The 11547-nt window shown below is 41.9% G+C and overlaps 1 protein-coding gene across 2 annotated transcripts; it reads left to right on the top strand.

Annotated features, from left to right (window-relative positions):
• Window positions 1-450: 450 nt before the first annotated feature.
• slc43a2b (solute carrier family 43 member 2b) lies at window positions 451-11415 on the top strand. 2 transcript variants are annotated; one of them, XM_030746317.1, is made up of 15 exons: window positions 451-511; window positions 1402-1722; window positions 3941-4235; window positions 4364-4419; window positions 4523-4599; window positions 6545-6637; window positions 7032-7165; window positions 7727-7923; window positions 8014-8157; window positions 8302-8319; window positions 8900-9032; window positions 9170-9302; window positions 9499-9572; window positions 9705-9828; window positions 9905-11415. In XM_030746317.1, exons 2-15 carry the CDS (start codon window positions 1563-1565, stop codon window positions 10064-10066), a joined length of 1800 nt encoding a protein of 599 aa, XP_030602177.1. In that variant the 5' UTR covers window positions 451-511; window positions 1402-1562; the 3' UTR covers window positions 10067-11415. The 2 variants fall into 2 exon arrangements, with proteins under 2 accessions (XP_030602177.1, XP_030602178.1); XM_030746318.1 differs by lacking the exon at window positions 8302-8319.
• Window positions 11416-11547: the final 132 nt, after the last annotated feature.

The following is an 11547-nucleotide window of genomic DNA, read 5'->3' as shown; positions in this document are numbered from 1 at the left end:
AATTCTTTGATTTTTTTTTTTTTTTTTCAGATTAATGTCAGTAAACAGCTGACCTAACTACTGAAATGAGTCAGCTGCCTGCTTCCTTCCTCTGTCAACACCTACAATTGATCCAGGCTACTGTCATTATCTGTAAAAGTCTGTTTTCAATCAGACATTGTTTGGCTTGATTAATCTTTTCCACTCACCCAGGGCTTTCACAATTCCCACTGCACAATTACTTTGTTAAATCAAAGTACTAATCATGCATAATTCATAATTCACCACATTTTATAAGAATAGCAGGTCTAGACCCATGATTATTAATATTATATAACTATTCTTTTGACAAACTGTCAACAAAATGAAGACTGATCAGAGTGCAAACATACTGCAGGCAAAGGTCAATAGAGGGCGTTATGTGAAGACCAGCCCAGTATATAAAAGTGGACTTTCACAGAAGCCAGGTTGTTTAAATCCTACCAGAAGGCATCACTTTGAAGCTGGAAGGAGCAGCTTTGAGCCCGGAGAGGTAAGGAAGTTTACTGTAGATTCCCTCAACATGATGACTGAAGTGTACTGTAGAGAATTGTGATTTTTCACTGAGGTCTACAACAATTAACTCTGCAGCTCTGCAACTACTTTTATTTTACTGGTTAAACAAACTTTATCTAGAGTCTGTTTGCAGTACTCTGTGTGTGTGTGTGTGGGTGTGTGTGTGTGTGTGTGTGTGTGTGTGTGTGTGTGTGTGTGTGTGTGTGTGTGTGTGTGTGTGTGTGTGTGTGTGTGTGTGTGTGTGTGTGTGTGTGTGAGAGAGAGAGAGAGAGAGGTTGGCTGCTCTAGCTGATTTGTTTATTGTTTGCAGCTCCTTCATATTTTGGGAGTACCACAGTAATTGCAGAGAAAAGCTACGGATGGATGGGCATGAGAGGCCATGGGGTTGAGGGCGCAAAGAGAGAATCCCATTTGCTCTGTGTGTCCAGTTTAGACCAGTTTGCTTTTCCCAGAAATCAGCAGAAACTCCACCTTGGATGGATGTGTTATTACTGCCTGTAATGTGATGTAAGGTCTTTGTCTCAGAAGAGTGACGTAATAATCTTTGTACAATCAGGAAAGTTAATCATTCACCGCCTATTGTTAGTTGGCTTAGAGCTTTAAAACTTTAGAGCTTTCATTCCATCTTCGCTGCATCTAATTAACACAGAGACTTTCAGTGCTGTAACAAATAGCTCTGATTTACAGATTCCACAGGTTCATTTCCACTTTATTCCATGCAGTACAGCCAGTCATCATTTGCTGGGTTCAAAGTTAAGTGATTAATCTTGTGAGCCTATAAAAAAAAGTCAACTTTCTTTTCTGTCAGTCACAGTGATAGGCTAACTATAAACCTGCCCCCCTCCTCTCATGCTTTTCTCTTCACAGATAAGTGAGCCGTGATCCTTCGTCCTGAGCGTCAGTCAGGGAGGTTCTTTCTGCACTTCCAGCTTGCTCCTCTTTCTCTTTCTCCCTCTCTTCCTTTGTTCCCTGAATTTCTTTCCTCTTGTTTTTTGCTTCTGTCTGTCTTTAATTTCCTTCCCTCAACTATGGCTCCGACCCTGGCCACAGCATTTGCCAGGCGCTGGTGGATGGCAGTGACTGCTATCATTGAGAATCTGCTCTTCTCCGCCGTGCTGCTGGGATGGGGATCGCTCCTCATCATGCTCAAGTCGGAAGGCTTCTACTCCTACCTTTGCAGCGAGGAGGGTGAGTCAAAACTGTTGTATTTCATCATACCTAAAATATACCCAAAGTTATCATGATGCCTCCTAAAAAAGCAATCGGTCTTGAGCTGTTGCCTTAGTTTTGGGAAAGTGTCTTTCCACTCTATGTATGCTGAAATACCCTGAGGAAATAAGTATTATGTAATAGGGAGCAAGTGCCATCTTGTTAGGAGTGAGGTTTTATTTAAGACATGTAATGCAACACTGCTGTGTTCTTGCCTCTCCCATTCTTCAGGAAGAATACGTTTTTTTTTATGTGAAGTGGTCGTGAGCTATTTTAGGGACTCAGGAGATTAAACCTGATCAGGCAAGTTAAAGAAAGAGCAAGGCAGCAGGTACTGTAGGTGAGGTGGTCTAAAGTGAAAGGATAAAAGGCTGCAGTGCTTCATAAGCTCAGAGTGTTTGAATTTACAGTGGAAGACGCTGCATTAAGCTTGCTGAGAGTCAACTGATAGCCCAGTGATGGACTGATCAGCGTGTTCTCTTTATTTCGTGGTCCCTCACTTTGACTAAACGTATGCTAGATACTTTTCGTGGTTAAGAACAAAGGTGGGATTGATGCACTCAGCCTAAGTGGCCTCAGGGGTGGTATTTTAGAAGAGAATAAACAAGGGTAGACGTACTCTTTGGACCCCAGGGGACACTCTGTGGTGCCCTATGGCCGGACAGAGGTGAGCAGATTAGTGTTCACAATCAGTCCTGGAGAATTTACCCAACTGATTTATTTGAACTGAAATTTGCAGTTTGTAGGGGAATGCTTTACTCACCTCTGTATTCAAAAATTTAAAGGACTAAAGGCTATTCCGTACATATTAACTAGCAAAGGAACGCCACATTATAGGATAGTACAAAACTGTTACTTCACCCACCAGTGAAGTAACAGTTGGGCAGTAACTTCCTGGAGAACTGCCACAGCCATCTTATCTTGTTCTGATGACCTAAGAGAAAAAAGAAGACAGCAGCAAGCACCAGCTCAGCTTTTTTTAAAGACATGATTGAGGAACAAAGCAATCAGCAGCATGTATTTATTATTGGTAATGAGTTTAAAGTACAGCGATAAAGGGCAGAGAGTTAAAGTGATAAAACAGTAGAAATTCGGCCAGGAGACAGTAAGAAAAATGTGGTGAAATGTAAGATAATGGTACAAGAAGCATATATTTGGCCATTTTAGCTGCAGATCAACAAAGTGTTTATCACCTGGAATATAGAGAGTGCACTTTTTGCTTTGTATCCCATAATTAAAATTTTCCAAAAGTGAAATGGATGTAAATATCAGCTGAAACAAGATAAAGCAACAGAGGCCTGCTCGTTCATCTGATGCTTTATCTTTTATTGCTGACAGTGCTAGCTTAGTGCCAACAGTCATTATTTTATAGCCTTAATAATTTGTATTGCGCCAGGCTACCCAGTGCCATAAAGACACATTGTTAAGTATTTAGTGCGCATTCAGCAGTATAGTTTGTCAATCAGCAGCTCAGCGCCATGTCCCAGTCATGATCTGTCTCCTTGAGGAAGACTTTGGCACTTTGTCATGAAGTGCGTCACACTGCATCACGCTGGAAAGCCGCACACACGCTTGCCTCCCGTGACTACAAAGATAACAGGTGGCCGACACCACTGCGAAAGCCTGGTACGGAAAGCTATCGCTAATAAATTCCAAAACTACTGCTCCCCTCACTTCATCACCTGGACTTCTGTTGGACTTTTGTACTTCTTCACATTATCTCCTTGCAGGTTCTGATAATAATGTGAAGTTTATTGCAAGCGTTAGCACATCATTTATTGTCTCTATCAATTCAAAGTAATAATAAAATCCAAACTGCATCTTAAGCATCTTTGAGGGCAAATTTTTATCTTATACTGAGATTCACAATACGCGTATCTCTGGCTGTGCACATGTGACCACTGTGTATTGATGTATTACAGATATGACTAAACTAAACAGAGCTGCATTCTTCAGATTTTATCTGTATGACAAAAAGCCCCAGCTCCCAGCGCAGAGCCTTAAAAATTCCTGATTATTCACAACACTGTGTCTATTTTGGATGGTGGGTTTTTTTTTTGTTTGCTTTATTGTCAAAAACCACTAACTTCTAAAGGAAAAAAGCACATCTTGTCAGCCTGAACCATCCAAACTCATTGCATATTTTCTGCTTTTATCTAACTCCTTATATTCCACCAACTTTTATCTCAATCCACAGGCAACAGCTCCAGCTACAATCTGTCCCAGTCACTGGCAGCAGAGACGTCTGATGAATACACTGACTACTATGAAAGTGACTCTGGTGTAGTGGGTTTGGGAGACGGTGTCGAGATGAGGCCCCTGGCCCCTGTGGATGGGCCCCTGAGGATGAACGGCTGGCTGATCTGTAAAGAACAGGATGAGATGCTGAACTTGGCTTTCACAGTGGGCTCCTTCCTGCTCTCAGCCATCACGCTGCCATTGGGGATTGTCATGGATAAATATGGGCCTCGCAAACTGCGACTGCTGGGAAGGTAAGCAAGGAACGGAAGACATTATCCAGACTAACCCTGATGTAATATGTGGAAAAATATACGTGAAGCCTTAAGTAATGTTAGCTGGATTGTTCTTAGAAGTGCTTGACACAGTCATATATTTTCAGCACCTGCTTTGGATTGTCCTGTCTACTCATTGCTTATGGCGCCTACAAACCAAATGGTAAGTCCATGTGAAGAGCAGCCTTTTTTGCACTGTAATATTTACAGTCCTGTGTGGTTTTTGAGGTAACATCTGTACTTTTTTTTTTTTTTTTTTTTTGCAGAACTCTCCATTCTTATCTTCATTGCTCTTACTTTCAATGGCTTCGGGGGCATGTGCCTGACCTTCACCTCTCTCACAGTAAGTGTGCACACCAATGCAAGTCCATGCACCTGCTGCAGGATGTTTGTCCAGATGTATACTTTTCTATCTACACAGCTCTTTGTCTCACTGTTACTGCTCTGTTATAATAGTTTGCTGGCTCCCCGCCTGCTTGTCCTCTCCCTCCCCTCTTGTCTGGCATTTCAGCCTGTCTCCTGTTTAGTTTAGTTTGTTTAGTTTTTCTTATGTTGAACTGTGGACTACCAAGCTTAGTGTCAGATAGCAGGGAAGGGGGTTGATTAGAGGGAGAGAAAGTACAACAGCATGGTTCATTATCACTTTCCACTGCAGCTATAATTGCGCTTCAGAAAGGACATGAAAGCCGACTCGGGAATTTCATCCCCCATCTTTGCTTACTGCAGTTAACGCTAGACACCAGAAATTCACGCTTTACAAACCTGTCAAAACCTAGTCCCTAAAGTCGCATCCTTTGACACAATTCATCAAATTTCACACAGACAACTTAGGAGCAAAAAAAAAAAAAAAGGATACACAAGCAGAGATGAATGGTCAGATGATCACAATTTATTTGCATTCTTTTCCTGCCATTCTCCACCCTGCCTCTTCTCAGGCCTTGACATCAGTTCAGCCTGCAGTGACTCACACAGGAGTCCAGTCCTCTACCATGGTGATGCTGTTCACCAGAGAGGGGCTCTACTCCACTAAATCTCCCAGTGAAACAACCCAATTCTATACCAGCACTGACTCTTCCTGTTACATTTCACATTTCTCCCATTGTATTTGTTGCATCTGCCTAAATCTCTCATTAGTTGCTGGCATGGCCCTTAATGTCAGTGTTATAGTAAAACCATGATTTAAGGCTTTGTTTGCTCCCTTCCTGTCAGCTTCGGCCCCCAGGAGCCTTCAGAGTTGGTGTTTAAAAAGAGGTTTTCCCCCTCACACCCTGTTTCACTTCATCTCCTTGGCAGCCTAATTTACAAGAAAGCCTCAGTGCTGGGTTAATCATTAGACACAACCCTGCTCCTTGACTCATTTTTCATGACTTCTCCACAGACCTTAAGAAATTCATTCTCAGCTGAGGGATATTGGGTAACACGCAGCTGCCCTTAACGGCCACTCCTGGCTCCCGGCCAATGTCGGGTCACCTGTCCACTTTAGGTTCACCCAGCGGCTGCAGATACACAGTAACATTAATATTTTAAAGTCAGTCAGAATAGTTTGCCAAATACTCCCACTGATAGCGCTGGGAATTCCTGTGACCTGGGTGCTCGAGTGCACATGCTTTCTCACTTCAGAACTCAAACACAAACACATACCTCTTCCTTAGCCTTCCTCGCTCTTGTGTAATTGAATGAGCTTGTTGTTGTTCAGTCTCTTGAAAAACAGAACAGCTTGTGAATGCCTTTGTATTTGGATGTTTTGCCACCCGCTGGCTCCTGTTTTCTCTTCCAAATCCATTTTCATTTGCATCAAAGTGTATTAAAAGACCGAGAAATGAATTTGTACTCGTCGCTCTCACCATATTCCGTGTCCAGCACATCTTTTGTCCTCAAATGTCACCTCGCCTCAGCCGCCCCTCCGATTGTTTCAGCTGTAAAGAGCTCGCCAGCAGTGTCGTATGTTGGACAGCTGCGTGTGTTATGTGATGCTGTTTTATATGTGGCTGGTTTCATGTCACTTTGTTGTGTTTTCATTTTCTCTGATGTTCTCAGACATGTCTGCTTGCTAATTGGGTCCCACTGTAAACTCTGACCCCATTGTCAGTAGGTACCAGCCTCATAGTGCCTCCACACACCCCCTCACTTCCCTCTCAAACTAAACTAAGTGCAGCTACGCTGCAGTAGAGTTCAGTTCAGTATACAGTATCTCATCTCACTTGCAACCTAATGCAAAAATCTAGAGAAGAAAGACACTGTGAAGCTTATGGCCTCTTTCCCTGTTTCTTTCTTCGTTTCCTTTCTAGCTCCCAAATATGTTTGGGGACCTCCGTTCAACCTTCATTGCCCTGATGATTGGCTCCTACGCATCCTCTGCTGTCACTTTTCCCGGTGTCAAGGTAAGAAACACTGAGGCTGCGTATATTCTCCTGGCATTGTAACCTTGTCAAAGACACTTGCCAACATCCAGAACTGGTCCACAGGTGGATTACCAGAAGTCTTAGGAGAACTGGTTCTAATTCTCAGGATGGGTTAAATGCAAGGAATGAGTTTTCCTGCAGAGATCAATACAGGATAACTTCTGTCTTGTCTAACCTTGTTATCAAAGTGCATTGTAAAAACTGAAAGAATTGTGTGAGAACCTAGTAACCCCAGACAGGTATTGTCCAAAAATTGAGGATAAAACTGTGAAATTTGTTGGAGATTTGGATCAAGAAATATATTTAAAACTTTTGTTTTTTGTTTGTTGCCTGCACCATATTTTGAATTTATCGGTTGTTGTTTTGGATGCAGGTGATCTATGACTTTGGCGTACCTTTCATCACTATACTAGTGGTGTGGGCCGCCTGTGCTGGACTGGTATTCATGAACTGCTTCTTCAACTGGCCACTGGAACCATTCCCAGGACCAGAAGATATGGACTACACGTGAGTAACACACATGCAGACACTGACACACAGATGCCAGTGACAGCAGAAGTGCTCAAATAAAGAAGATAAAGAGATGCAACATTGAGTCACCCTGGCACCCCAAACTTTAGTGTTTCTAACAGACTAAAACACTGGTTGCTGTGTTAGAAACACTAAAGTTGGATTAATAAATAACAGCAGTCCCCAATACATAGAGTAACAGTCTGGTTAAAGTCTGTCTGATATCTGCTGACACGGACTCATCCTTCTGGTAAATACAGATTAATGTTAGCTAAAAATATTTTCACTGCTGATTTGCACAGAACTTGTCAGCATTTTCTACTTATAATATCTGGGCCCCATTGAAAACTTTGCCCTTTTGCCTGAACTGGACAAACAATTCAGAAAATGGATGGATGGATGGATGGATGGATGGATGGATGGATTCTTTTTTAATTGTTCAGTTCCTCCATGACCCCATCCCTTGCCGCTTTCCTCTGTTATCCTTTACACATTCCTCTCTACTCCCATTCCTGTTATCCTGCCTTTTAATCCCTTTCTCATCCTTTGCTTTCTCAGTGTGAAGATCAAGTTCAGCTGGCTGGGTTTCGACCATAAAATCACAGGAAAGCAGTTCTACAAGCAAGTGACCACAGTGGGCCGTCGTCTAAGCGTGGGCACCAACACGAAGCAGAAGGAGCTGATTGCCAAAGATGGAAACAATCTTTGCCTCTCCACCACAGACCTGGAAATGGAGTGCAAGCCACAAGAAGAATGTAAGAGTGCAGCATTGAAAAGCAAACCCCCCGTATCCTCTTCTTACACAAATGTGTGCAATTTATCTTTTTTCCATTTCTCCTCTGCAGCTCAGTCATTCTTGAAAACTATCACAACCCCAATTTTCCTGCTCAGTCTGGTGACAATGTCCATGACACAACTTCGCCTTTTGTTCTACATGGGAGCCATGAACAGTGTGTTGGAGTCGCTCACTGATGGAGACCTCAACACAGGTCAGTTTTTCTACTTTTTTTTTTTTTTTTGCTTGAAGTATGCGTCCATATCCAAACATGAATGCTTTTGCTGTTTCTCCCTCAACAAATATGAATCATAACTTGAAAGCAGATGGACTTACTTGATTTTAATTGAATTTCCAGTGGAAAGAATGGAAGTTGGTAAGATAAAAACCAACTTACTGCTGTATCATTAGATTACTAAAATATTACATTTCAAGTAGAAAATACTTAGAATTTAGCCTCTAATTTTATGTAGTTTATCATCACAATACTGAATAGCACTACGTCATCTAAAAACCCCTTTTTAAGCAGCTAGTTATTTTATTCATTGGTTGACCTTGGGTGCACATAAAGCCTTGATCTGTCATTCAGCTTTAATATAAACCCATTTGAAGGACCATTTGCTGTACTTATTAACTAACTTTGCAGCAGTGAAGGGTGCACACCATATGAGCCTTTTCACATGATGCACATCCTCCCCTAGGCAGCTAACCTGCACACCCTCACTGCCCTCCTAATAATGGCATCTTATTGACTTTATTAACATGTTCCCTGCTGTTCCATTCAATATAGCTCTAATGCTAGGAGCTAAATATTAACTATACTGTCATATTAACCAAGTTAGATGCGGTTCTGTCCATCTGCCACCTTTTTAATCTTTCTTTCCAACTGTCGTTGTATTTTGAATTTACTCCTCACTCTTTTTTATTGTATGCTCATGTTGTGATCTCTGTTTCAGTGAGTCTGTACAGTTCCATCTTTGGGGTGCTGCAGCTGCTTTGTCTCATGACCACTCCGGTGATTGGACAGATTATGGACTGGAAGCTGAAGGACTGTGATGATGGACAGGAAGACAAGGAACCTTTAAGCAAGTAAGTCAAGTATAAGTAGCCCTCTGAGATGCAGAATGAACCCCAGAGTGTGATGAATAGAACCAAAAAAAAATGTATTATGAAATCAGTGCCTGATAAAATGACCTCTCCTCCTTCTTTCTGCTTTAAACCTAAAGAGGAGAAACAAAGACCAAGCGCAGAGACAGAAAGATCCAGAAGGTGACCAACGCACTGCGAGCATTCATGCTCACAAACATCCTTTTGGTGGGATTTGGGATCACCTGCTTAGTGCCTAATCTCCCCCTGCAGGTGAGTAGTCCAGATTGAGCTTACCAGCTTTTTTCCCACTGAATACCAGATGTAAACTGCCATCACAGTCAGCTGCAGTTTAGCTAAGTAATAGCTAATAGCTAAGACGGGCCAATCTTTTCATTTAACAGACTGAATGACTGAGCTGCCTAAATGATCATGAATTGTGATTTCTTATACTTTTATCTTTCCCCAGATTGTGTCGTTTATCTTACACACTGTAGTGAGAGGATTCATTCACTCCGCTGTTGGTGGCCTTTATGCTGCTGTGTAAGTATCAGTGTCCCTCTATCCTCAAATATGCACACATATCAACAACATTATCTTAACATTATCTCTGTATGTGGATGCAGCTTCAAGCTGAGAAGCTAAAGATAGGTCTCCTGTGTCCTGTGTCTCCAGGTATCCCTCCTCACAGTTTGGAAGTCTGACAGGGATGCAGTCTCTGGTCAGTGCTGTGTTTGCGCTGCTGCAGCAGCCACTGTTTTTGGCTATGATGGGACCCCTGGGGGGAGATCCACTCTGGGTATGGACATGCACACACTCAAACACACTCACAGATTCAACCCTTGGGCATGGCTAATTCTGGTATTGTCCTCCAGGTCAATGTTGGACTCTTTGCACTGAGCATGCTGGGCTTCTTGCTACCTCTCTACTTGATCTGGTACAGACGGACGCTCTACAAACAGCAAGAGCTGAAGGAGGACACTGCTAAGATCTACATCAAAATCAACGGCAGTGAAATTCCCGAAGCCTTCGTCTAGAGAAAAGTAAATGCAGAAAAGTAACACGGGGAATCGTGAAGATTCTGAGAAACATGGACAATCAAATGAGCATGAGAAACTGGTCATGAAAGGAAAACTCGAATGTTAAATGTCACATTTAAACATAAAGTTTTTGTACATCCCTGTTTATTACACACACCAGCAGACTATGCCCATTTTCCCAAATACTACAAAGACAAATAAAGCTCGGGGTGTAATGGAAACTACAGCGTACAGATGGTGAGGGAAAAAAGTCAAACATGGAGGGTAAAATGAAGAACAAGAGTGAGAAAAGACTGAAAGGAAAGAGGCATCAGCCCTCTGTATTCCCCCAAATCCTCCTCCGATGTCTCTTTTTATCCCCTCTCCACTAGTCTGTCCTTAGACTGCTTTAATCTTCCCCACATGAGCATAAAAAGGATGATTTTTCCACCTGTGAAACCCGCACGTCGTCCTGAAAATCAGCCTCCCCTTATGTTGACTCAAAATCAGCGTGATTGTAAATCACACAATAAGGTGCTACCTTTCTGTTCACCGGCTGGATTTTTGATGTAAGGTAGATATTGATTCGGTGCCATTAAGGAGAAACAGAGAGGCGACAAGAGCCTTGTTGCTGATGTTTCTCCAGCGAGTAGAGAAGACAGTCAGGACTATGATTACAGAGCTGGGTTTTTTTTTTTTAAAGCTAATTACAGTGCACCTGTAGCTTAGGACATCCTGTAGTGTTGATGAATGCTAGTATTTTGGAGATTGTAATTGTTTAGGACATCAGCCGCTCCGTGGTGTGTTTGTAGAGTATTTATTCTATTTGTTAACTTTAGTTTGTCTTTTTGTAATTTAATTTTAGCAGGGGTGCATTTGAATGCAGAATGTAACTGAAGGTTCGCCACACATATCAGTGAAATTTGTTTTTCACATTACAGAGTACCACTACTTTTTCACACCAGGGTTAATGTTTAAGTATAAATTCATTGCTATTCAGACGCCTCGCCTTAAAGTCAATATTTGGTCCAGTCTGTCTGCCTACTCTTAAGAGAAATGCAGTGCTTTTACCCTTCTAAAACTCAATTCAACACTTACTCTTTATCCTGCTCTTCAGCAATAGTCCTCTTTAGCCTTAAATTTTCCTGCCTTCATATGTGTATTTATTTTGTTTTACACTCTTTTTTTCCAACATAAATTTCTTGGTGTATTTAAGTTGCTCTGTGCTGGCAACTACTTCTGTGTCTAATTGTATACTGTGCTGTTTGCATAGAGCTCCTTGGTCTGTCACTAAAGATGATGTAGGGATGTTTTGTTGTGCAGGTTAATAAAGACTCTTGCTTTTTTTCCCACTGTTTATCAGACTGCACTCAGTGTCTCTGTGTAATTCTTACCTGGTTGCAAAAGTTGTGTTTTCTTACTGGAACTTTGTTAGACCCACATTAAGGATTTAGCAGGAAGAAATGAAACAACCACTGTGATAAATGTTTGGGTTTTTT

Source organism: Archocentrus centrarchus, chromosome 14, assembly GCF_007364275.1.
Source record: "Archocentrus centrarchus isolate MPI-CPG fArcCen1 chromosome 14, fArcCen1, whole genome shotgun sequence".
NCBI classification, from domain to species: Eukaryota; Metazoa; Chordata; class Actinopteri; order Cichliformes; family Cichlidae; genus Archocentrus; species Archocentrus centrarchus.
Note: the sequence above shows the minus strand (reverse complement) of the source record. Positions and strands in the feature narration are given on the sequence as shown.

What these genes read in the sequence shown, in the direction of transcription:
- slc43a2b (XM_030746317.1), top strand. Translation starts at nt 1,563, where the DNA reads ATGGCTCCGACCCTGGCCACAGCATTTGCCAGGCGCTGGTGGATGGCA. An exon ending in TGACCTTCACCTCTCTCACA is followed by an intron (nt 4,600 to 6,544) that starts GTAAGTGTGCAC and finishes TTTCCTTTCTAG; the next exon opens with CTCCCAAATATGTTTGGGGA. An exon ending in GTGCAAGCCACAAGAAGAAT is followed by an intron (nt 7,924 to 8,013) that starts GTAAGAGTGCAG and finishes TCTCCTCTGCAG; the next exon opens with CTCAGTCATTCTTGAAAACT.